Genomic DNA, 24,840 nt, shown 5'->3' on the forward strand with positions numbered 1-24,840 from the left:
CACTGAGGAAGGCAGGCTCCTGTCACCACCTTTACCTTTCTCAGTGGATTTCCCTATGCTGCCTGAGGCAGGGAAGTCCATCCCTAAGCACCAGTCCTGGCCCTGTGCTTTCCCTATGCTGCTCCCCTCTATGCCCACAGTCTAGGTGCTCTCTCCTTCTACAGAGCTGTTGCCCCAATCATAGGCCTAGTTCTCACTTCCCCTGGCTGCCTGTAGCCCACCAGGAGTGGGCTGCCATCTGGCCCTTTGCCCCTAGATTGGCCGGCTTGGGGGTGCCCATGAGTGCAGCAGCTGCTAAGCTGGGCATGGAGAAACCCAGCCAGAGGCCCACCCTGGGACACGAGGTCTTCGGCATTACCCCCGTCCTCCCCACCCCAGCCTGGAAAAAAAAAAACTTCCCTGGCATCTACCCCGGTTTCCATCTGCTGCCCTGTTGCTTGGGAGGCTGAGCCCGGCTGCGCTGGCCTGCCCTTCTGCCCGGCACCTGGTAACCTGGGCCCTGTCTGGGTCTTTCTGAGGATTACTTGGCTGCAGACTCCAGCCATACACAACAGGCAGCAGCAACAGTGGGCAGAGCACGGAAATCAGAGCGTTATGGCCTAGAACATGAGTGGAGGCACCAGGGAGATGGCCCGAGCTGCTACTCCAAACCTCTCCAACTAGCTGTGTGACCTTGTGTATATCGCATTCCCTCTCTGTACCTCGGTTTTCTTATTTGCAAAAGGAGCTGAGTATTAGCACAAACCTTAGAAAACGGGGAGGTGGGCAGAGCTAGAGTGAGGAGGCCGCACAGCATAGAGTGACCTCACTGAGGGAGAGGGTAGAAGCCCATGTGGCAGGACACTGAGGCATAGGGACGGGCAGCGGGGACTGCAGCCCACCTGGAGAAGGGTATCCAGTAAGCACTCGAGAAGTGAAATTCCCATCTGTGGTTCCCTCAGGCACAAGCAGAGGTGGAAGAGGCTGGGACCTCTCTGGCCTGAGGGAGAAGAGACTCCTTTACAAAGGGCAGGCATGTGGCTCCAAGGCGATGAGCTAATGGCACAGCTGCGTGGACTGTTCACAGAACTGCAGAGGGACTGGGTCTGGATCCTGCCCGGCGCCGCAGCTATGGCCGTGGGTTGCCTGCATGGCTGAGCCCGGTACACTTTGTGGCCAGAGACTCCCTCCAGCTGGTCTGACCCTGCCTCCAGGACACTGAGTCTTGGGAACGCAGGATGCTCCCTTCTCCTTCTACTTGGGAAAGGGACCTTCTTAATTATATCCCCCTCCACTCACATGGAAATGAGTTTGGATTTTCTGAGCATACACCAGCTGGCTGGGGGGAGGCAGCCCAGAAGGCTGCTGGTTGGGGAAAGGAGGAGAAGGGAGAGGGGAGGGAGTCAGGCCAAGATGAAAATTCCACGTTCTCACAGCAGAGCAATGATGGGGTGCTGAGTGCTCCCCATAGATCATCTACCCTCTGCCACCTTGCCCCTAGGGGAAAGCATCTTGCTCCTCCCTACAGGCTCAGAGGGAACTATGTCTGCTCAAGCCAGCCTGTCTTCTTGAGAACCACAGCTTTCAGGGTCCACCACTTAGCTGGCCATTAGTGAGGTTACTTTGTGCCCTGGGAGAGGTCCTTCCCGACTTCCAGGCCAACCTTTTTATGGAGTAGGGGGAAGTGGATCTGAGGAGGCTCAGAGGGGACAGAGCCTGCCACCGATCACAGGAAACCATAAGTCTGTCTATCTAGTCCCTGGCAGCCTGGGTTCTCCCCTTGGAGTTGCCGAGGAGGGGGTGACGAAGGTGCCCTGCCGGTGGGCACTGCGCCCCTTTTGGCCAGCAGGGAGGCGAGAACGGCGGCGGGGGTGGGGCGGGGAGGGGGGAGGGTGGGGTCAGGCATTTGACTCCGCCTCCTCGCCTTAGCTCTGCTTTTGGTGGGGCGCTGGCTCAGACTAGGCTGCTCGCCGCTGTCGCTCCCGGGCTGCGGGATGACACCGCCTCCGCCCGGATGCGCCTCCCTCGGCGCCCAGAGCACCCGCGTCCCCGGTCCGCTGGCTCGGTCCTGGCTCCCGCTGCGGCTGCTGCTGCTGCTGCTCTGGACGGCCGCTGCCACCCAAGGCCACCCGAAGAGCGGACCCCGCATCTCCGCTGTCTGGAAAGGTAGGTGGCGCCGCGCGGCCGGTGGGGCGCGGGATCGGACGCCGCGCCGGGCGTGTGCGGAGTGTGCGGGCCCGGGAGGGAGTGCGTGCGCGCGTCTGCGGGTCCCGGGCTGTCCCCGCGGGGAGCGTGTGGGTCTGGGTGAGTGTGTGTGAGTGTGCGCGCTGGCACGCCGGAGCGGGCTGGAACGCTGCGGTGAGCGAGCGGCGGGGGCCGGAGCCCCGGCTAAGTCGCTCCAAGTCCGCCCCCAGCCGGGAACCGCAGCGCCGGAGCGCAGGGGAGGGAGAGGGCCCCTCTCTCAGCCGAGGGGCGTTCTCGGTCCTTCAGCGCCAGGACCTCTGTACAGGACCCTTTCTTTGGCCGGGACCCCCACCCACGTCTCCTCTTCTTGAGCGGCGGGCTCGGCTGTCGCGCCGGGCGCAGGCTGGGCCGGCAAGGGGGGCGCGGACCCCTTGCCGCCGCCGCTGCGCTCGGGCTGCGGGAACAAAGACCCCGCTGCCTGCCCCCGCCCCCGCCCCGGCCCGGAGCGCGGGCCGGGTAAAGGGGTGGGTACCTAGTGGTGAGCCGGGCCATGGTGCGGTGCGGAGGCTTGGGGCACCCGGGCGCTGCCTCTGCAATGCCGGGACCGGCCGCTCCCCCCTTGTCCGCACGTGGCAGTTGTCACCAGGAATCGGCGCCAGCGTGGGGGGCAGTGCCCGTTGGGTGGGGCACGATCGTTGGGACCCCCAGGCGGCGGATCTCGGGCGGAAATGCAGATTTTAGGCGGCGATGGATATGTGAAGAGTCTCCCCCAGGGTCGCCTCACTTTAGACCCCTGTACAATGGGTCAGAAAGCGGGCTAGGTGGGGTTTGAGGCTTTCTGCCTTGAGGGACCGAGCTCCCCTCCCCTGCATTGCACACAAATGCTTCCCTGCCCCTAGACCATCAGGGCCCTGTCTCCCAAATTTGGCGGGCACTGCGGTCCCCTTTGGTGGTGGTGGATTCCCGGTGGGGGTTGGGGGACTGGTCTGGTCTGGCCCTGCCAGCAGCCTTTGATGCCTGAGGCGGTTTGCAGGAATTGCCAGAGCCTGAGCATTATCTGGGGCAGGTATTCTTAGCAGAGAGCGGAAAAAAATCCCACACACAAACCGAGTGGCCCGATCTGCAGCTGCAGTGGAGGGAATGAATGTGACTTGCCCAAGGTCACTCTGCAGTGTGTGAGCTCACAGTGCGGACTGGGGGCTCTGAACTGGCACAGGACCAGAGCTAGTTCTGAGTTAGGGAGGGGAGAAGGATTTAAGCAAATTTTTTGACCATAAAGGAGGGACTTTGGGGGCCAGCTGTGCTACCCAGCCAGAGGTCTTTCTGGTGGGAGTAGAGCAGGCAGCCCTCTGGCCATCTATTCATGGTGGACACCTGCACCCTCACTCATACCAGCTCCAGCCCAGGCTTTCTCTGCATTCCCGCTATCTTTGCCTTGCCTCAGTCCCTTTGGCTGTCCTGGACAGCACAGCGTTTGGGCACTCTGAAGAGGACACATGGCCATATCTGAGTGTTCTGGAATCTCCCCCTGCACCAAACTGCTTGCATTTGGTTCTGCTTGCCCCTACCCCCAAGTCTTCCCAAGACCCCTCCCCCCATACTTAATGCACAACCTCTTCTGAGCACTTAATGTGAACCTCCACAGCCAGGGCACTTAGTCCCCACCCTGGGGCTATTTAAAGATGCTTTCAGCCCTTTTACCCACTTTCAAAGCTCCCAACCCAGCTCCACCTCTTCTTTCCACTGCACACAGTTCACGACTGTGCCACGCTGGCCCGCACTGGCCGTGCCCTCCGCTTGGTAATGCGCTATTGATCCCTGCTGGGAGTTGCCACCCCCTCACCTATCTTGTCCAAAGGCAGTCTTCGCTCATCCTCACCAGTGCCAGGCGCCCCACTGGCCAGACAGACCCTGCCACCAGCCTCTCCCCCAGGACCACCAGCTGGTGATGGTATGCCTGGCTGACAGCTGCCTCCTGTCTCCTGTGGGGTGACACATGGCAGTCGGACAGGAATGGGCTTGGGCAGGGCAAATTGGGGAGTAGGCTGAGAAGAGGACCCTCCAGCCCTGCTGTAGACCTAGGTCCCCGTCTTCCAGGGTATGGGGTGCTGTGAGGGTGGGCCTCCAGCAACCACTAGACCAAAGATAATGGGGTTTCTGGAGCCGCTTTTCCATGAGGCATAGACTGGGGTTTTAGTTTTCAGCCAGGACAGGTTTCGGGATGGGAGTAGGTACAGGGGGCTCTTCTCTGTCATTTGTTTTATGTTGCTTAGACTCCTAAGCCTCAGGGAAAGATTTGATCAGAGAGTTCTGGGAGATTCCCAGCCTGCGCTTGTTGGGGAAGTTGATGGCTTTCCAGCCTGATGAAGCCTGGCCCGGAGAGAGACGGATGTGTCAGCACTGACCTGCCGGATGCCCTTGAACTCTGCACCTATCTTTGACCCTCAGAGCCCACCAGATCAGGAAGGGCTCTGAAGATTGTTCTCTGAGGGCGTCAGGGACACATGGACCAGTCATGGATGCAAAGTGTGGGCCTGACCTCCCTGCCAGCTGGGACTGGAGGGGAGTGGGTTTCAGGTGAGGGCAGAGGGTTGACATGCTCATGTAAGCTGGGCACCCCTCTCTCATTCCATCCCTGCTTGGAGGAGATGGAGAAGCCCAGGAAAGTCCTGACCTCCAGGATCAGAGTTGAGCCAGCGTGTCCACAATGAGAAACAGCCCAGTCTCTGATCTCCACCTGCCCAGCAGGTTCTGCCCTCTCTCTTGTCCAATTAAACAACAGGATGTTATTGTTGACTTGGCGGCTGCTGGGGGAGCCATTATGGGGTGACTCCCCCGGGGGGGGTTGTTGTCACCTCCTCCGGGGGATGAGGTCACAGCTGAGGCTCCCCAAGCATCAGCATTTCCAGTGGAAATCCTTGCCCTCTTGGGGGACTTAGATGTATTCATCACCTTCAAGGTGAACTCCCCCTGCAGAACCAGGGAAGGGGGGGTAATTCCCAGGAGGAGAGAGGGGGTTTCCTGAGCTGGTGACGTCACTGGGAGCGTCCGGCCAAGCTGTGTGACCCCTCTGTCCTGGATTGTGAAGATTCTGAGAGCAGGCTGGAGTGGGATGGATGCCGGCATAGGCCTAAGACATCCATGGTGTGGGGAAAAGAGAGCAGAGGTCTGGCGCCTGGCTCAGGTCTTAGCTCTTTTTCTGTGTGACTCTGGACAGGTACTTGCTTTTTCCAAGGCTGTTTCCTCATTCGTCCAAAGCCAGTGAAGGGGGTGAGCTCATACTTACCAGAGCATGCATTCCCTGGGATTCCTGCCTCTCTGGGACGGGCAGAGGCTGCGGTGGCCAGTTCAAACCTTAGCATTGAGGAGAAATTGAAACCTGGGAAGTCAGCGGAAATCCTTGAGTGTTGTGTTCTCTATCTTTTTGTTTCATGAGCTGAAGACTAAGATCAGCTGGAGGAAGTGGTTCATTAATTTGTAGTCTCAGAGGTGATTTAGCATGTTTGACATTTGACATTTGCTGGGGCCCACCTTGTACTGGTCCCAGGGCAGGGCTTGGGGTCCCAGGGATGAGAAAGTAGACAAGTTTGTAGACTTCTCAGTGTAGATGGAGAGACAGGCAGATCAACCTTCAGTTACAATAAAATGCGGCAGGACCTGTAACAGAGGGCAGCTATGGGGGTTTAGGAGGTACTGAACCCAGTCTACCTAATCAAGGAGGGCTTCCTGGAAGAGGTGGTAAGTTGGGATGGCAGGAGGTGTAGAAGCCAGCTGGGGAGGGGAAGGACAGGAGGAAGTACCTGGTGTGACAGGATTTCAGACCCAAAAACTTGCAACTAGGACCAGGGAGAGGAGAGGAGCTGAGTGGGTGCTCTGAGCCAGGAAGGAGACACTGAGTTAGCTAGGGCTTGGAGGCTTCAGGAAGGTTTCTTGCAGGAGGGGACATCTGAGTTGGGCCACTTGACTTTACACAGCCAGTGGGAGGAAGGACCATGGCTGGCAGGGGAGGCCTCTTGTGTGTCATAGCTCCCTGATGGGAAGCCAGGGCTGGGTTTGGGGAGACAGGAGCTTTCTGCCTAACTCCTGACTGCGGGGTGCCCCAGATAAGGCAGCCTGTATCTCAGCAGAGACTCTCCATGGTGGGGAAGAGTTTCTGCTGGCAGCATCTAGGCTGTGTTGGTGGGGGAGGGGCAGATGTCCTTTCTGTGACTAGCTTCCCCTTCCAGGAGACTTCACCTGCTTGTGACTGGGGTGTGTGTGTGTATGTAGATCATTTCTTGGGCCAGGGGCCAAGGGGGGAGTGGGTTGTTGGTGAGGGCAGGAGTTTGGCATGCTTGTGTAAGCTCTACACCCCTCTCTCATTGCATACTTCAGGAGAAACAGGGAGAATTGGGCAAACTTCTTTGCAAAGAGCCAAGCCACGGCCCCTAACATATGGGTGGTAAGCCAGGGGGACCAGGGGAAGGGATCCAGCAGCCTGCGGGGATGGGGACAGTGGTGGGAGTGGGTAGTCCTGGAGTTTGACAGCTGAGGTCCCATCTGACGTCCTGTCCTCCACCCCCAGCCCCGTGTCCCTCATTTCAGCCACCGCACGGCATCTGGCTATGTCACAAGAGACTGACCATACTTCCTCTACTCTGGTGGGTAGCTTTGGGGCCAGAAAGCTTCCCCTTCTCTTAGTTTCCTTTTATGGCCAGGCCTGTCTGCCCCCAGAAGCCTCCTCCCTCCCAGGGTGGGGGAGGAAGGGGTCCTCCTAGAGCCTGGAGGATTGTTGTCCCTTATTGGCCCCCCTGTAAGAGAACAGGCACTTCCTCCCCTGGCTAGCAGGTCACGGGAGACTGGGAGATCTGTCCCCTTGCACCCCTCCATGTCACTGTGCTGAACACACAGTGACAGTTACCGTTTTCCCTAGTACGGCATGGTGACCATGCCCAGCACCCACCTTATTTTCTGTCCATCTGTCTTCACCTCTCCTCAGCACCCACGTTTTCCTGCCCTGCTGGTTGTCACTCCCTTCACCCTTCTCCTTTCTGCCATTTCTGTCTCACTTCCTCCAGCAAACCTTGGATAACTCCAGCCCACAGCCCAGTGGGGCACAGCTTAGGACGTCAGAAGACAAATGACAGAGATCAGCTGGACCAAACCACATATTCCACAGATGGGGAAACTGAGGCCAGGGATGACAGGGACTGGCCCAAGGTCATCCAATGACACAGGCAGAGCTGGGACCAGGGCTGTATCATCTGCCCAAGCCTGCTCTTGGCCTACATGCTCCTTCCCCAGGCTTGGGGCTCCCTGAGCCCTTTCCTCTTTGGCCTCCTTGGCCTCCTTGGCCTTTCCTTCCTCAGCTGAGCCCAGATTCTTCCTGCCCCAGTGCTCTCTGCTCCCGGGAGCCCCACCAGCCATGATCATCCTCCCTTTAGGACCTTAGGCTGGGCTGGCTCTATGTACCTCTTCTGGTCTTTTTCTCAGGGCAGCTGGACCTCAGGTCTCGAGGGCAGGTTGACCTGTGTCAGGACTTGGGGCTAATCTGGTTTTAACCGTCACGGCAGCCTGGGATTAAGCTGATCCTGCCCTGCGTCCTGCTCCCCTGGCTTGCAGTCAGGGGATCGGGCTCTGTGCTAACGCCCTCAGGGGCAGCTCTCATCGTGGAGGGCAGCCAGCACAGGCCACCATGCGTGGGACCGTCTTTGTTCAGCAGCTGTAGGGCAGAGAGCAGGAGGAGGCTTGGGTTTGCCCTTGGGTTGCACACAGGTGCCTGGAGAGGCGGACCTGCTCCCTGGTTAGAGAGGTCACTTGGGAGATCAGGAACCGGTAGCTATAGCCAAAGACTGTGACAGGTCAGTGTGGGGTTTCACAAGTGGGGGACATGTCCTTGGAAGAAGAAGAGCCAGGCGAGAGTGAAGGGCAGGTGCATGGGGTGGAGGCAGAGTGGGGCATGGAGAACCACTCCTGCTGTTATCTTCTGGACCCAGGGCTTCAGCCTAGCCTAGCAAGGAAGAAGGTCGTGGCGATAAACTCGGTGCCCTGTCAGTGGCCCAGGAACCTGTTCCAAGAGGTCTGTGCCCGTGGCATATGGCGGTTGGTCCTCCTGCCCCCGTCCACCCCTCCCTACTATCTGAGCTGTCCTTACTTGCCCATTGTTAGCCTTGGGTTGGCAGGGCCCATGGGGTGAGAGGAGGCTTGGCCTTTACCTTACCACAGTTCGGGCAAAATCCCACCAGACAGTGTGATCTGAGAGAAGATGGTGTGTGCCAGATGGTGTGTAGCCCAAGGTCAGAGGGAGGACGGAGCAGTGAGAGCTGGAGCGGCTGGGAGCACTTCCTAAAGCCTGGGGGTGGGGGGTAGAGGCCAGGTGTTCAAGGACAGGTAAGACCGTGTGCACAGACAGAAGGGGAAAGGGCAATCAAGGGAAAGGAGAGCACAAGCCAAGTTGTGGAGGAGGGAAGGAGCTCTGGCAGAGAGAAGCAGAAATGGTCCTTGACTGCCAGGTCGAGGGGGAGGGCCCTGCCGGGATGGGCATTTGGGAGCCATGGTGGTTTCTTGAGCTGAGGAGTCAGAGGTGGAGGTCTCACCTTGGCAGATGTTGGTTGGGTAAGAACCTGGCTGGGCAGATAGTGAGGAAGCATTCATGAGTGTATCCTGCCCTTCTCTGTGGTCTACCCCAGGCCACAGTGTTTTTTATTTTGGACAGAGATCTCAAGAGATTTGTCTTCCTCATTAGTCATGCTGGTCAGTACTCAGTGCTGTGCTGCACCTCCAGATCCCTTCCACACACACACCCCCCACTCCTCATGCCTCAGGCCTGCACACCCACGCTCACTTACACAAACCCTCTTTAGGGCATCGTGGATAGAGGTCAGGCCTTCCTGTGCCAGGAGGCCTCTGCCCAGGCTCCACCCTCTCTGGTCCCCATTCTTCTTTTGTGTGGGACACACTGGCTTGGACGCTTCCAAGGGCCCTTCTACAGAGCGCAGTGCTATAAGGCACAGATTCCAGAATCAATCTGCCTCAGCGTCAAGCGCCACTCCACCACTGTATAGCTGAGTGATCCTGGACAAGTTCCTCGAGTCCTCTGTGTCTCGCTGCCTTCACTGTAGAATACAGGTCCTAAGACAACCCACCTTAGAAGAGTTCAGGGACGATGAAGTGGGTTAGTGAATCTAAAAAGCACTCAGACTAGAGCCTGGTGGATAGTAAGTGCAGTGGAAGGGTAAGGCGGGTTGGGATGTCACTGTTACCATCGCTGTCGACCTCCTCCTTCGTCATCTCTGATTTCTGGGGAGATGCAGACCTGGCAGCCTGGGCCCTGCCCGCTCTCCCTCACCGGCTGTGCTGGCGCAGTGCCCTTGCCTATCCCACCTGCCCCGCCAGCGCAGGTGAAGGCCAAGCTGGGGGGCCTTCTCTTCCTCCCCTGGGGTGGTATAGGCATCCTCTGCCCTCTCCCCCACCTCTGCCTTGGCTCTGGGCCCAAAGGCAGGCCCTGCCCCTCCGCCCATCCTCTCCTTTGAAGGAGCTACCCATTGACCTTGACCTCATTCTGGGGCTTTTAGAACTTGCCCAGCCTGAAGAACAGGCAGAAGGTGGGCAGGACATGTTGTCCATCCTGGGTTTCCTGCCTTCCCTTGGCCTTGGAACCTCCTCCCAGTTCCACATGGGCCTCGGGAGGGGGGCCTTCCCCCACAGAGTCCCCTGAGTCTGGCTTACCCCAGTGCCCCTGCCATCCACACTGCTCCTTTCCCCAAAGCCTTCACTGTCGTTCCCCCCACCTCCCCCCTACCCCGCCTGCTGGTCTCTCCACCAGCCAGGCTGCTGGTCCTTTGGGCACAGTGGCAGAATGAAGGGAGCACACAGCCTTGCTGACTTGGAGGGGCCAGAGTTTTCCTGTTTATAAAATGGGGTACAGACACTTGTCCTGCCTTTTGGCAGGGTGGTTGGGGAATTTGCAGGCCAGTTGGTGGAGGCTGAGGGGGATGTTGGCTTCTTCTTCTGCCCCCACTTCCATTCAGAAAATTGTCTGTGACTCTTCCAGGACTCATCATGTGTGTGATTTGTCCTAAGAACCATGGTTGGGTCATAAAACTTGGGCCTTAGTGGGTACCAGCCCCTTCGATCCACAGAGAAGGAAACTGAACCTGGAAGGCCCTGGTCACAACCAACCAGCCACCTGGCTGCCACAAGGAGCACAGGCTTTCTTGGAGCCCCCCTGTGAGGCATGCTCCCCTCCCATCCAGAGCTGACCTTGGTCAGTGGGAGGATATGTCCCTTCAGCCCAGCAAGCTGTCACCTAGCAGGCAAGGGAGGGAAGGATGGGGAGCAGGAGAGGACCCAGGGAAGTAGAGAGAAATCACATACAGTGTTTTGTAAAGCAAGAGGCTTTCGAGATATGGTCCCGGAGGGCTAGAGCTGGTGATGGGTAGCAGAAGTCCTAGGCTGGGGCCTGGCCCCTCCCTGCTTCCTTGGGTCAGCAGCACAGTCCGTCTGGCCTCTGTGTCCCCTCAGCTCAGTGATTGTTCAGATCCTCTCCCTTCCACCTTGACCTGTGGGGTATGGGTTGCAAAGGGTGGAGAGGCTGCGCCCTAATTCCTGGGTCACACATGGGCCCTCCCTCCTCTTTCTCAGCCAGGTGTGTGTGGTAGGACAGGGGGTATGGTGTGGTATGAGGGGGGCCCGGCAATGCAATGCAGGGTGGGGTATGGGGATGGGGGAGGATGAGGCTGGGTCCCCAGTCTGAGGTCGGCCTGGCTCCTGCCCTGTGCCTGGGCCTCCCCGGGGTGGCCTGACTCAGGCATTTCCTGCTGGGTGCCCACATTCCTGCCATTCCTAGAGCCTGCCTCAATGCCTACTTTCAAAGGGCTCCTTGAGGTCATCATTCAAGGCCCATCGGTTCAGTGGGTCAGGTTGGAAGGCTGTCCCTGCCCAGGCCAGACCGCGGGGCCTGTCCTTGTTTCTGCCTTCATGGTCAACACCATCCCCTCCTTTCCAGTCCCCATCCCCCCCTTGGGCTGCCCTGTTCTTTCATAAGCAATGAGGATGCGGGGACAGTGGGGACCAGATGGTGACAGCATCCAGAGTGAAGGAGAGGAGGGATGATAGCCCTCCAGGCCAGCCTGCTTTAGGAAAACCCACTCTCTGGCGGCTCACATTTGCTCTAGCCACTAGGCCACTGGGACAATGGATCAAGGGTGGTGTCCGTGAGAGCAGTCAGGTCTGATTCTTATCCATGGCATCTGGCCTCCCATACCCAGCCATCTTCTTGACCTGCAGCTCCTGCCTCCCTGAGGAGGGGAGGGTCGGGACCATGGAGGCCAGCTGGGAACAGGACAGCCTGAGTGTGTTTTCTCTTAGTACGGAAGGAGCGAGGATTGGCTCAGTATCACATGGGGGTGGGGGGTGGGGGTCTTATGCCTTGACCCACCTTTGGGGCCATGCCCTGGGCCCCTAGCCCCCTCCCCTGCCCGAACCCCTGGTTATTCTGGGAGCTTTTAGCTACCACTTAGTCAGCCACTAATGCGTCAGGCCGGGGAGTGAAGGGGGAGACACGGTGCCAGACGGTGCTCCTTTTAGACATCGAGGATGGGAAACAGAGGGGGCTGGTCAGGCAGGGAGAGCCGGGGGGATGCTGGAGGAGAGGAGGCTCTCCGGATCCTAGCCCTGCCTAGAGGGGGGAGGGCAACACTGCTGACTGATGGGCAGTATCCTTGGGCATCACGCTCAGGGCCCTTGGGTCTAGGCACCCCCCCATTCAGCCTCCTCACCTTGGTTCAGCCCTTGCCCTTGTCTGGAATTCTTTTCCTGCCTCTTCCTGACCCATCTAGCTTTGATCGCCTTTGGATTCACTGGGAAGCAAAAAGATGCATTTAAGGAGGTGACACTTCGTCACCCGGCTGGGCCTTTATAGGGGCGAACTCTGGCCTTGCTCAGAGCCTTGAAGGCCGCCCCCTCCCCGACCCACCCAGCTCTCTGTCATGGTGCCATGGGGCCACGGGGCCTGGCTGTGAAGGCTTGGTGCTGCCTTCACTTCCAGGCAGCCCTCCTGCCCCTGAGCCCCCCAGCCCCCGCTCCGGCAACGTGAACAAAGCTTCCTTTCATGTATTCATCGAGCTGCTGCCGCTCAGACACTTCCCCGGCACAATCAGGCCCTTTGAGGGCCTTGGGCAGCTTGGGAGCCAGGCTGGGGCTGGGGTAGAGAATGGGCCAAGGTCTCGTCCTCGTCCTCGGGCTGAGCTGGTGCCGTCCTACCCATACTGGGTGCAGACTGGGGAGGGGCAGGAGCCTAGGGGTCAAGGGAGGCCATGTGGCCTGGACCTTGCTTGTTCTTCTGCAGAATGGGGTGAACAGTCCCCACTTCCCCCACCCTGGGCTGCTGCAGCCGGGAAGTGCAGGGTGTGGGACTCAGGCTCCCAATCTGTGCAGGACTGTCCTGCGGCTGGCACGGAAGCCCCCCATGCTGTACCCCAGCCGTGGCAGCCCTCCCCCTCCTTCCCTTTGTGTTCTCAGAGATACTTCGTGAGCAGCCCTGAGTTCTGCGCTGGGACAGTTCTGTGTGTGAGATTTGGGGAGGCTTGCTTTCCGGTGACAGTCTCACTCTGTCTGGTTTTCAGTGTAGAGCCAGATCTCCTCTCCTATCAGGCTTGACTCCCCGGGGTAGGACTGTTCCCTGGCCCCCAGACAAGAACTGTCCCCGGGGACCACTCTGGTGCCTCTTTCCCGTCTACCAGAGCTGTGGTGGCCTCGCGGGCCCCTCCGTGAGGGGTAGGGTTCTGAGCTCTCAGGCCCCAGCCCATCTCCAGACACAGACTTGCAGCCTTTCCTGGCCACAGCTGGCCAGGGGAGTAGAAGGGGGAGCAGCCGCAGACTGTCTGGATCCCTGGCTGGCTGCCCGTGAAAGGGGAGCCGGGCAGCTGACCCTAGCACTCTAATTTTACCCCCACTGGAAAGGCGGGGGAGCCCGGGAGCTGGGACTTGCTAGCTGTGCAATGCCCTACCCTCGGCCACCAACCCAGTGCAGAGCTGGGCTCTCGGCACTGGCCTGCGTGGCCAGGGCTGCAGAGGGGGACCCTGGGAGGGTTGATGAGGCCTGACTTGCCGAGGTGCTCAGGCTGTGCGTGGATCACTCCAGGGGAGCCAGGGGAACCCAAGGGCTGCAAGCTCAGCGGTTTCTCAGCTGGCCCACAGTGCTGGCATCTCCAAGCACCAGTATCGTGAGCCAGTCTGCCTTCCCTCCTAGCGTGACCTTGGGCTAGTGTGTCCCCCGGGGGCCCTGAGTTTTTCCTCTCTGCTGTGGCCCAGGCTGCAACGGAGGTGAAGACAGAGAAGATCCACTTCCAGGACTGACCTGACTGTGCAGGGTGCTAGCCTAAGGGAAGGGATCATGGGTTTCGGGTTACAAGGTGTGCCCCCCACCCCAGCTGAATGCAGCCTCAGTTGGGATGGCTCACAGAGAGGGCCCTGGGCAGATGCGAGGGAGGAAACGGCAGCCCTCTTCCATGTGTGCTGGGCTGTGTCCTGCGTCCGTGTCCCTGGGAAGCTGGCTGCCCCAGAATTCGCTGCAGCTGAATAAATAGCAGGTCGGCTGAACTCTGGTTCAGCCCCAGAGTGGTCGGGGCGGAAGACCAGCCACAGGCCATCCCATCTCTGTAATTTAGTCCTGCAACTGGGCCGACCTCAGCAATGTCACCGGAGATGAAACATCTCCCTGGAGGTAGTGGCTACAGTTTCTTTTTTGGGCAAAATTGCCCTGGTCAGCCCTTCTGCTTAAAGGCCCAGGCTGTGCTCTGTGAAGGGCTCCCTGTCGCAGAACTGCTGGGGAGGGAGGGCCGATCTTGCCCCCGACCCTGCCCCTGGCCAGCCGGCATCCCTGTGAAGCCAGCCCTGAGCAGGCCAGGCCACCGAGGGCAGCTGAGGGGCTGAGGCGTGGGCTGTCATTCAGTGCCTGCCACTGACCCTGTGACCTTGGCCTGCCTCCTTCTGGACTTCCATTTGCCCATGTATAGAAATGGGGAGGAGTGGCTACTCAGATTCCTTTCTAGCTCTGATCTAAGCTGGCCTGCTCCCTAAAGGGTGGGGTGGGCCAGGGGTGGGGGGTTGGAGAGGGCTTCCCAAAGGAGGGGTTGGGGTTGTGACCAATGTGATCTCTGGGAACCTTGACCCTAGGTGGACTGCTCTGAGGCCTTGCTACCCGCAGGGGACAGAGGTGGCTGCTGGCTCTGTCCTGGCAGCGGTGTGCCACACTGACCAAAGTCAGGGAGCCCTGGTTGAGTCCCAAAGCCTGAGCCCAGCTTCTTAGGAGTAGCAGACTCTTTGTGCATGTGTGTGTGTGTATATGTGTGTGTATGTTGGGGGGCGGTGGTCTGTTTTCCCCAGAGGCCCCTAAATCCTGCCCTCATTCTGAGGTTACACATATTGTAGGATAGGGGTAATGGCTCTGGGGCAAGGACAGCTGGTTGCTGGATCCCAGCAGGGGACCCTTCACTTCTACTCATGGCTCTGAGTCCTGGTGGTCCCCTAGTCTAGACCCAAACACTAACTGTCGGTAGGTGCTGATGTGCCTGGGGGTGGCAGGGGGGAAGGGGGAAGGTTCTTGCTGCCCTGGGCGCAGCCTCAATGTTTCTGCCTATTTTGCCTCCTCCCCAGGCCGCGCAGGACAGGACTGGGTTGACTTCGGCCTGTCAGAGCCTCACATAGTGCTTTTCCACGAGCCGGGCAGCTCTGCCGTGTGGGTGGGCGGACGTGGCAAGGTCTACCTCTTCGATTTCCCCGAGGGCAAGAATGCCTCCGTGCGCACGGTGAGCCTGGACCCCTCTGTCGGATCCCTCTGCTGGCCCCAGAAACAGAGCTGAGCCCCTTCCTCTCTCTTCCCTCCCCCTGTTTCTCTCCTTATCTCCCCTCTGGGATCTCAGGGAATCTGTGGACATTAGCTCTCTTCCTAAACTGATCCAGCCCCTGTGATATCCCATATACAGTCCCTTTGAGAGGCTCCAGATTGGCCCGGGTGTTGGGGTGGCGAGGAGAAAGGCCTAGAACTAGCCCCCCAGGACAAGTGGGTAGGGCTGCTGTGGGAGATCTGGACAGGAAGCTGGGTTCCACAACCCCAGCGCTCCTGTTTTCTGAGATTTCTGGGCTGATTCTGGGCTTTGGCTTCGAGAATCAGGCCAGACAGCCTGTGTGATCTTGGGTAAATCACTCAGCTCCTCAGGGCCCTCATCTAGAGAATGAACTCTTCCTGAGACATGCATGGAAAGTACTTACAGGCTTCTGGCCTTGACAGTGGACTGACACTTTCCCCTCTCCCCTAGGTGAACATTGGCTCCACGAAGGGGTCCTGCCTGGACAAGCGGGTGAGTGGGGGAGAGGCAATACAGAGGGGAGGCTGACTCCCTTGGAAAAGGGACGGGAGTCCCTGAGAATCTGAGGAAGGAGGCCTGGCCCTGCCCTGGGAGCCACAGTCTGGGAGGAGAGAGGTAACCTTGGCTCAGGATTCCCAGTTCTGAGGGTCAGACGTGGTCCTTTTCTGAGGCCTCTCTGCCCTTACTCTGTTCTTGGAGTTAGCAGCACCCCCTTCTGGGCTCTCCTTTTGGAGGTTGCCTCCTGTAGTCAGACTTCTGATGACTCCTTCCCCAAGACCGAGGGTCCTAGTGCTAGGCCTGCCAGGACCTCCAGCCAACCTGTCTCCCTCCCCTTCTCCCGGGCAGGACTGCGAGAACTACATCACGCTCTTGGAGAGGCAGGGTGAGGGTCTTCTCATCTGTGGCACCAACGCCCGGCGCCCCAGCTGCTGGAGACTGGTAAGAGGGCCCCTCCCCGCAGACCTGGTCAGCTCACTCCTGTCTGGGTGGGCTTCTGCCCTCTGTGTCAGGAAGGAGCTGGGGGGACTCCGAGGCTGGCCCCACTTTGTGTAGAATCCCTGGGAGGATGGGGTCCCTGGCTAGGAAGCTGGCGCCCGTGAGTGGCAGTGGCCATGGGGTCACGTGGCTGTCTAACCCTCCTTGGCCTCCCCCAGGTGAATGGCACCGTGGAGTCGCTTGGCGAGAGGAGAGGCTATGCCCCCTTCAGCCCAGATGAGAACTCACTGGTTCTGTTTGACGGTAGGGCTGCTGCCTTGGGCTGGGGAGGGTGGACAGCTCCATGTCCAGCATCCCAGGCTCGGAGGAGGGACTTCTGGGTGCTGTCTGCCCTTACCCATGGCCCTCCCACCATGCCCAGGGGACGAGGTGTACTCCACAATCCGGAAGCAGGAATACAACGGGAAGATCCCCCGGTTCCGCCGCATCCAGGGCGAGATTGAGCTGTACACCAGTGACACCGTCATGCAAAGTAAATCAGGCCCCGGCTGGGCTGGAGGGGCTGGAGGGGTGTGAACACCCAGAGCGGCAGATGGGGTCCTCCTGTACCCCCGGAGGGCTCCATGAGGGCCGCTGAGGCCACAGCCCACTTAAGAAACCAGGGGCCTGAGTAGCCAGAGCTGAGGAGTTTGACCTGGAAGGGAGCAGGGGAACAACAGAGACAGTGGTGTGGAGGCGGGGTGGGCCCAGTACGCTCTGGGAGCAAAATGGAGGAAGCCACAGACCCAGCGTGGGGTCCCCAGGAGCCAGAGTGTATCCCTCTGCTGAGCTCATGCTGGGGCACGACACCTTCTCCCTCCTCATTAGGACTCTGCCAATTAGGCAGAAGTGACATAGGGGCCCCCAGGGACCTCGCCCCAGTCCCCAGGCATGAAGTCATTGCTCTCGGGCCGATGACATCTTTATAGGAGAGGGCAAAACAGGTGTGGGCTGGGGGTGTAGTCTTAGGGCCCTTGGGCTATTGGACCTGCTGTTCTGAGTTTTTTTCCTAGGTCTGATTTGCCCTGGGCTTATCTGTAGAGATGCAGGGGAGCTGTGTGCTCACCTGCACACAGGGCGGGTGCACACAGGGGTGGGTCCTCCGAGTAGACCCCCAGCCTCACACCCATTTGCCTGTGTCCCTGGCAGACCCGCAGTTCATCAAGGCTACCATTGTGCACCAAGACCAAGCCTATGATGACAAGATCTACTACTTCTTCCGGGAGGACAATCCTGACAAGAACCCCGAGGCCCCTCTCAATGTGTCCCGCGTGGCCCAGCTGTGCAGGGTGAGTGGGTGGCAGAGTGGGCAAGAGTGTGTGTCTGTGCCTATGGAGGAGTGAGCGACTGTGTGAAAACACACTCAGGGAGGGGTCATACATGTTTGCACGAAGGAGCGTGGGAGGGAAGGTGCACGAAGGAGTGTGGGAGGTGGGAGGAAAGGGGAGGTGGTGGGGCTTGTGTGCACGCCTGACGGAGCACACATGTGTGACTTCACATGGAGAGTGAGCATGTTTGTGAGTGTGGAAGTGCATTTATGTGTGTGTTTCCTGTGACTGAAGGTGCTGGGATGTGTCTGGGGCACACATGTGAGCGCGCACGCATGTGTGTGTGTGTGTGTGTGCAACAAACACATGTCCGAGCTGCTCTTCTCCATGGGGACCTGGCACTTGGAGCCTGTGGGTCTGCACCGCCAGCCCTGTGCCCTGGATCAGCAAGGCCTGTGGCTGGCGCCTGGTGCCAGCACCCGGCTGGAGAGGACAGGCCATCTAGGCCTGGGCACCTGGCAGGGGATGGAGTCGCGGCCCCTCTTAGGGCTTCCGTGCCTGCTCTGAAGCCTGGATGCCGGCATTCCTGGCAGCCGGGGCTGGCGCTGAGGGGCTCTTCCTCCTCTTTACCCTTTCAGGGGGACCAGGGTGGTGAGAGCTCCCTGTCGGTCTCCAAGTGGAACACCTTCCTGAAGGCCATGCTGGTGTGCAGTGATGCGTCCACGAACAAGAACTTCAACAGGCTGCAGGACGTCTTTCTGCTCCCTGACCCCAACGGCCAGTGGAGGGACACTCGAGTTTATGGCGTTTTCTCCAACCCTTGGTGAGTGACCTTCGCCGGAGCCGGGCTGGTGAAGCGGCCAGTGGGGCTTGGAAGGCTTGGGCCCTGCTGAGGAGAAGGCTCACGGGGCAAGAGTGCACAGGGCTGTTACTGGGCGGCGGGTAGGGGAGAGCCCGTGCTCAGGGAGAGGTGCATGCTGGCCTATTTGTGAGTCTGTGCATGCAGGTGTGCGTGCACGTGCTGTGGGCGTGCTTATGGTCGCACCTGTGCCTGTGTGTCCCCCGGCCGTGGGCTCAGAGTGGGGGCTGGGGCACTGGGAAGAGGCAGCTGGGCGCTATCACGCCTTCTCAGGCATGGCCTGCACCCAATCATTCACACCTCTTAATCGCTCTGGTTGATTGAAAACAAGGCAGGCTCAAGTGCGGGTTGGGTGTGTGCTGGCTGAGCTGGGAAGCCCAGGCCGAAGCTCTGTTGCTCTGGTGCTGGTAGACCTGGCCTGGCTGAGCAGGGGACGGGAGTCTGGCCTTCTCCGGGGGCAGCAGGCTGCAGCTGGGCCCGGAGAGGCTGGAGGACCACCCAGCTGGAAGGCACGCACTGGGATCTCTATGGCTCGGGGCGAGGGGTGGGGGGTTAGCCTCTGAACTTGGTGATTCTGTGACAGAACACAGGTTGGGGTCTTCGATTACAGCAGAAAGAAACGTGGTTGAACTTGCCCCTCTCCCTTCTCTCTTCTCTCCCTCCTTTCCCTCCTTCCTTCGCCCCTGCTCTCCCTCCCTCCTTCCTTCACTGGTGTTTGGGAATCTCAGGCATTAGGCTTGACCCCTGGGATAGTCCCTGTCCTCCCAGAGCTCACAGCCTGGGGGACTTGGTTATGCCCTTGTCTGGGGCTGGGCTGGCCGGGGTGCGTGGAGGTGGGGAGGGCCCAGGTCCCCCACTGAGGTGTTCTCTCTGTCCTCCAGGAACTACTCGGCCGTCTGTGTGTACTCGCTTGGGGACATTGACAAGGTCTTCCGTACTTCCTCACTCAAGGGCTACCATGCGAGCCTTCCCAACCCTCGGCCTGGCAAGGTAAGCTGACCCCCCGACAATGGCCTGGGCCTCAGACCCATCTCCCAGCTGCGCCACTAACCTGGACCTGTCCTCTTTGCCCAGTGTCTCCCAGACCGGCAGCCCATCCCCACGGACACCTTCCAGGTGGCAGACAGTCACCCTGAGGTGGCACAGAGGGTGGAGCCCATGGGGCCTTCGAAAGCGCCACTGTTCCACTCCAAGTACCACTACCAGAAAGTGGTCGTTCACCGCATGCAGGCCAGCCGTGGGGAGACCTTCCACGTGCTTTACCTAACCACAGGTGAGGGGCCACCCTGGGACCTTCGGGCCTGCTTTGTAAGAATGGGTATGAAGGGCGTAAAGAATAACATAACTAACATCTGGTTAGATCTTTATACCTGGAAGGAAGAATTGATTGACCAACAGCTGTCAGGGGTTAGTATGTGTGGCTGTGGAAGAGTCAGGCAGGGAGGGCTTCTTGGAGGAGGTGGGGGAAGATGGAAGAGGAGAGGGTCTCCCAGGATGGGAGAAGAGCAAGCGTGAGGGTTCAGAGGCAGAAATGTAACAAGTCTGAGCCAAGATGGGTATAGCTTTGGTCCAGATGTCTGACCCAGGGAAGATGGTAGGAAGAAATGTGGAAAAATCAGGAGGAAGGACTGGGTCACTGGTATCCCGTGGGCCTTTGCCAGGCAGAATGAGGAAATTGGACTCTCTCCGTGTCTGTGGGACTGTGCAGGTGCGGGGAAACATTTGATGGTGGATGCCAAGAACTTGGTGAGACACAAGAAAGGACTTACAGACAGCAGAGACTTACAGAGTCTCTTGCTTTTTTTTCCTTTTTCTTAATATTTTGTTTATTTGAGAGAGAGCACAAGAGAGCACAAGCAGGAGACATGGCAGATAGAGAGGGGGAAGCAGGCTCCTGGCTGAGCAGGGAGCTGGATGTGGGGCTCGATCCCAGAACCCTGAGATCATGACCTGAGCTGAAGGCAGATCCTTAACTGACTGAGCCACCTAGGCGCCACTACCCCTATGCAGAGTCTTGCAGAGAACCACAGAGGGAACTTCCATGGGGCTCAGGGTTTTACTGACCCCAGAAGCCCTAGAAGATACCCCTGTTTTCTGGGAAGTCACCAGCTGTGAATGAGCCAGGCCCAGGCTGAGTTTCTGGCAACTTCTTGGTCCCAGTCTGTGGGCAGATGGGCTCCTGGGAACAGGCACGGAGATCAGTGTGGGCAGGGGCAATGGCCTTCCTTGAGACCGAGTGCTGATGCCATGAGAAAAGGCAGGATCTCCCCAGGGGCCTCACACCTCTGGGGCCACACAGTCAGGGCCTCAGGCGCCCGCCCTCAGTACCTCCCCCCGACGTGGCTTCCTCTATCTATTGCTTCACCTTGTGGCTTTCTCAGGGCCATGGTGCCCTTCGTGGCTGTTTGACTTCTGGAAGCCTCGGGGAGAGGAATTCCCCAAGGGGCCTGGCTTCTGGGTCCTACGACCCCGCTTCTTTTACTCCTCCTTTCATCCTGGCTGTACCCATGAGCCCCGTCCCTGCTCTGCTCAGCTGTGGCTGGCAGGGCACTGGGGTGTAGGAGAGGAAGGGTCACACAGTGCAGAACTGAGAGCGGGAGACAGGACAAGGAAAGCTGCATGGGGTCGTGGACTCCTCTCCTGCAGACCCAGGATGAGGCCGTTGTCCCAGTTTATCCGTGAGGGCCATTGGAGAGGTACCATTTTGGAGCCTACAGCAAGAAGGATGGGGGCCAGATAAGAAATAGAACTTTCTGAACCCTCTGCAGAGAGTGGGAGGCTCTCACACCTGGGAGAAGTTATGGGAGGCACTCATGGGGCTGCCACGGAGGCGGCGGAGGGCAGTGTGGGCGTGAAGGCAGTGGCAAGGCTGGGGGCTTGTCAGGACAAAGCAGTGTCTGGGCACATCTTGGAGCCTGCAGAGGGGGATCATAGACACATAGAGGAACATTCTAGGTGGGTGATCATCTGATCATCTGACTGCTTTTTTGGGGCAAGTGATGCCCTGGGAAATTGGGAAGGAGGGAGAGGGAGGGAGGCTATTCTCGAAACTGGGACAGAAGGTGAGTTGGGAATGGGAGGATCTGGGGGTCAGAATGCCCATTAGTCCCCGAAAGGTATGAATGGAGACAGCACAGCCTCAGAGGCAGGCAGCCTGGTTCTGACCTTGGGAATCTCCATGTGGCATCTAACATCCTTTTCCGATGAAAGATTTTATAAAAATTAATAAAATCCCCAAAGATTAAATGCAATGTAGAGTCCTAGATTGGATCCTGGAACAGACAAAGGACAGTAGTGGAAAAACCCCAAAAATCCAAATAAAGTCTGTCGTTGAGGTGATCCTAATGTCCCAGTCTCAATTGCTTCATTGTGACCATGTACCACAATTATGTAAGATAGTAGCATTGGGGGAAACTGGGTGAAGGGTATTCGGGAACTCTGTACTATCTTTGCAACTTTTCTGTAAAGCTAAAAATATTCCAAAATGAAAAGTGTATTTAAAGCAAACAACCCTAACGAGTCCAGGAAGCAGGGGAGTCGTAGAAGGAGCGGAGGGGTGGGGTTCTGACGTCTCTGGGTTCCAGTCACCGGCTGTGTGACCTTGAGCTAAGTTGCTCAGCCTTTCTGAGCCTCATTTCCTCCTCCCAGAATTGGGAAGATAATACCCGCCTCTTAAGGGTGTTTGATCTTAAGGACTGAGCGGTGCGTGAGGCTAAGGCACAGAGGATCCACACGTACCGTGGACAGTACCGAGGTTTTGTTCTTCATGCCCCAGCTGCCCTTGCAGCCTTGGGGAGCTTTGGGCCTCCTGGGGTGGCCTCTGCGGCCCAGCCTCCGAAGCTCCCTGGGTCACCCCCAGGCTCCCACATCCCTCCTCAGTCATACTCTCCTCGCCCTGCCCTGGCCCACTCCTGTGACCCTCACCTGAGCCCTGACTGCCCAGCCACCCTCCACATGTCTTTGCTGGTTGGCCCGGCCCAGAGGGAGGCTGCCCGGCTCTGGAGTGGAACGCTCGCCCATCGGCCCACTGACTCTCTGCCCCTCACCCCAGACAGGGGCACCATCCACAAAGTGGTGGAGTCCAGGGAGGGGGAACGCAGCCTTGTCTTCAACATCATGGAGATCCAGCCCTTTCACCACCCGGCTGCCATCCAGGCCATGTCGCTGGACACCGAGCGGGTGAGCCTCCCCTGCCCGCTACAACCAGCCAGGCTACCCGGGGGATGGGGGACAGAGCTCCTTTGCATGTGATTTGCACGTCCTTTTAAGAACCTCTGGGCCCCAGGGCCTGCCAAGGTAGGGCTGGCCTGGTGACTTTGAAGTCGGTGCTGGGGCTGGGCGCCCCGGCCTGACCTGAGTCCTGCTCTCCTTCTAGCGGAAGCTCTACGTGAGCTCCCAGTGGGAGGTAAGCCAGGTGCCCCTGGATCTGTGTGAGGTCTACAGTGGGGGCTGCCATGGCTGCCTCATGGCCCGAGACCCCTATTGCGGCTGGGACCAGGGCCGCTGTGTCTCCATCTACAGCTCTCCAGGGTACGTGGGCCCGAATTCCTTGTCCCAGGGAGCAGGTGAACACGGGAATAGGGGTGGTGTTGGTGGGCTGCAAGAGGTGCGGAGGAAGGGGTGAGTGGGGCGGGGCGGGGGGACACTGCTGCTGATCCTGGGTAGGGACGAGGATGGGCAAAGGGCCGGACTTGTGGCCTCCTGCCTGCTTAGCCTCTCTCCCCCTTCCAATTCCAGGCCAGTGTTGCAGTCCATTAATCCAGATGAGCCGCACACAGAGTGCCCCAACCCCAAACCAGGTACCCAATCTGGCCCGTCCGAGATGGGGCAGGACAGTCCTGCAGAGGGGGCACCCTTTGGTCTGGGCTGGTTGTGGAGAGGGGAATGGTGAGGGAGGCGGGGGGGAGTCGGGAGGAGGTGTTCATTTCAAAGCGTTGGACCTGGAGCCCTCGTCAGCAGAGGAGAACTCAGTCTGCCTTGGGAGCCCTGGGCCCCCTCCTCACAGCCGCCTCCCCCATCCCTCTCCAGATAGTGCCCCACTGCAGAAGGTTTCCCTTGCTCCGAACTCTCGTTACTACCTGAGCTGTCCTGTGGAGTCCCGTCATGCCACCTACTCGTGGCGCCATGAGCAGAACGTGGAGCAGAGCTGCGAGCCAGGCCACCAGAGCCCCAACTGCATCCTGTTCATCGAGAACCTCACAGCCCGCCAGTACGGCCACTACCGCTGCGAGGCCCAGGAGGGCTCCTACTTCCGGGAGGCTCAGCACTGGGAGCTGCTGCCCGAGGACGGCGCCACAGCTGAGCACTTGCTGGGCCGTGCCCGGGCCCTGGCCACCTCCCTCTGGCTGGGTGTCCTGCCCACACTCGCTCTTGGCCTGCTGGTCCACTAGGACCTCCTGGGGCTGGGCATGGTGCAGGTTCCTGCAGCCTCGGGGGACCCCAGAAGAGTCTCCCGTCCAGAGCCGGCCGGGTCCGGCGAGCTCCTGGCCCGCTACTTCTTTCCAGGGAGACTGCGTCACCCGATGAAGGACACCAGGCCTGGAGATGGCCAGCCGCAGGCGGCTGCTAGGCCCACGTGGGGCACGGGGGCTGGGGGCCATGGAAGGAAGGTGCTGTTGTGAAGCTGGGGCATTGAGGACTTCAGACTTTATCTTCTGGAGAATACTTTTCCAACACCCCCTCCTCAAACTCGACTAAATGCAGTGATGTCCCCAGCCCAAGAGCCCGTGGGCCAGAGAACGGGGTTTGGAGAGGGAAGCTGGGACCCCGGCTTTGGACCTTGGGGCTGAGGCCTGAGTCCTTCTGGACTCTCCATATCCCGACTGCCCCCTCCTCCCTCCTCCTGCTGTGGGCCGGGGGTGGCCGCTGTTCCCGCAGGCCCAGGGCTGCCTTCTGCGGCTCCCTCACCCGCCCTGGGTCCCACCAGGCAGCGGCCTTGCATGTTTATTGAAGGATGTTTGCTTTCCGGACGGAAGGACGGAAAAAGCTCTATTTTTATGTTAGGCTTATTTCATGTATAGCTAATTCTGACTGCATCTGTATGAAAATACCAAAACTACATGCTGGGGGTGGGGTGGGACAGGGAGGGGACTGGGGAAGACATGGGCTGGGGTGGGGAGTCCCAGTCTGAGGCTCCGGGGACGGGATAAGAGTCTAGGGACAGGCATGGGTTCGCGGAGAGTGGCATGAGCTGGCTCTGCCCTGGGATCCCAGTCTGAGGGGAATATGGTCCCAGTCCCCTGGTATGGGGGGCAGTTTTGGGGGGGGGTAGGGTGAGGGAGACAGGGGAGAACGAAGGAGAAACTGAGCCCTAGGTTCACCACATTCATATAGAAGGAGGAGCCGGGTCCTCAGGGGGAGGTTCCAGGACTCTGCCCTTGGCATTGGGGGTTGGGGGGCGGGGGGGTCCCTTCCCCGCCCCTCAGCCCCCTTCCCCAGGGGCTGTGCTTCCATGCTCCTAGTCTCCCACCTTCAGCTCAGGACATGTTATAACTTAGGCTAAACTGTGAATTCCGGTGGGGACAGCCTGGGCCAAGCTCTCTAGGTGCGTGGCTCTGCCCCCAGCCCTGTCCATGGATTTCAGCAGAGAGCCGGGCCCTTCTCTGGCTGTGTCTGGCCAGCTCAGGGCAGGGCCTGGGGCTGGCGGCCTTCCAGCTTTGGCCCCTGCATCTCTTCTCAATGCACTTTAATAATGTAACATATTACTAATAAACAGACTATTTATTTA

General features: G+C 59.1%; 1 protein-coding gene across 1 annotated transcript; it reads left to right on the forward strand.

The window, feature by feature from the left end:
- The first annotated feature begins 1,893 nt into the window (after positions 1-1,893).
- SEMA7A (semaphorin 7A (John Milton Hagen blood group)) lies at positions 1,894-24,840 on the forward strand. Its single transcript, XM_032342459.1, has 14 exons — positions 1,894-2,145; positions 14,800-14,951; positions 15,462-15,503; positions 15,858-15,950; positions 16,166-16,250; positions 16,369-16,479; positions 17,136-17,275; positions 17,893-18,077; positions 18,995-19,103; positions 19,188-19,386; positions 22,165-22,292; positions 22,489-22,643; positions 22,851-22,912; positions 23,142-24,840. The coding sequence occupies exons 1-14, from the start codon at positions 1,974-1,976 to the stop codon at positions 23,501-23,503; spliced, it is 1,995 nt and encodes a 664-aa protein (XP_032198350.1). The 5' UTR covers positions 1,894-1,973; the 3' UTR covers positions 23,504-24,840.

Source organism: Mustela erminea, chromosome 5, assembly GCF_009829155.1.
Source record: "Mustela erminea isolate mMusErm1 chromosome 5, mMusErm1.Pri, whole genome shotgun sequence".
NCBI lineage: Eukaryota > Metazoa > Chordata > Mammalia > Carnivora > Mustelidae > Mustela > Mustela erminea.

Coding starts and splice junctions, on each gene's coding strand:
- SEMA7A (XM_032342459.1), top strand. CDS start 1,974: ATGACACCGCCTCCGCCCGGATGCGCCTCCCTCGGCGCCCAGAGCACC. Junction 16,251..16,368: donor CTCACTGGTTCTGTTTGACG/GTAGGGCTGCTG, acceptor CACCATGCCCAG/GGGACGAGGTGTACTCCACA. Junction 16,480..17,135: donor CAGTGACACCGTCATGCAAA/GTAAATCAGGCC, acceptor TGTCCCTGGCAG/ACCCGCAGTTCATCAAGGCT.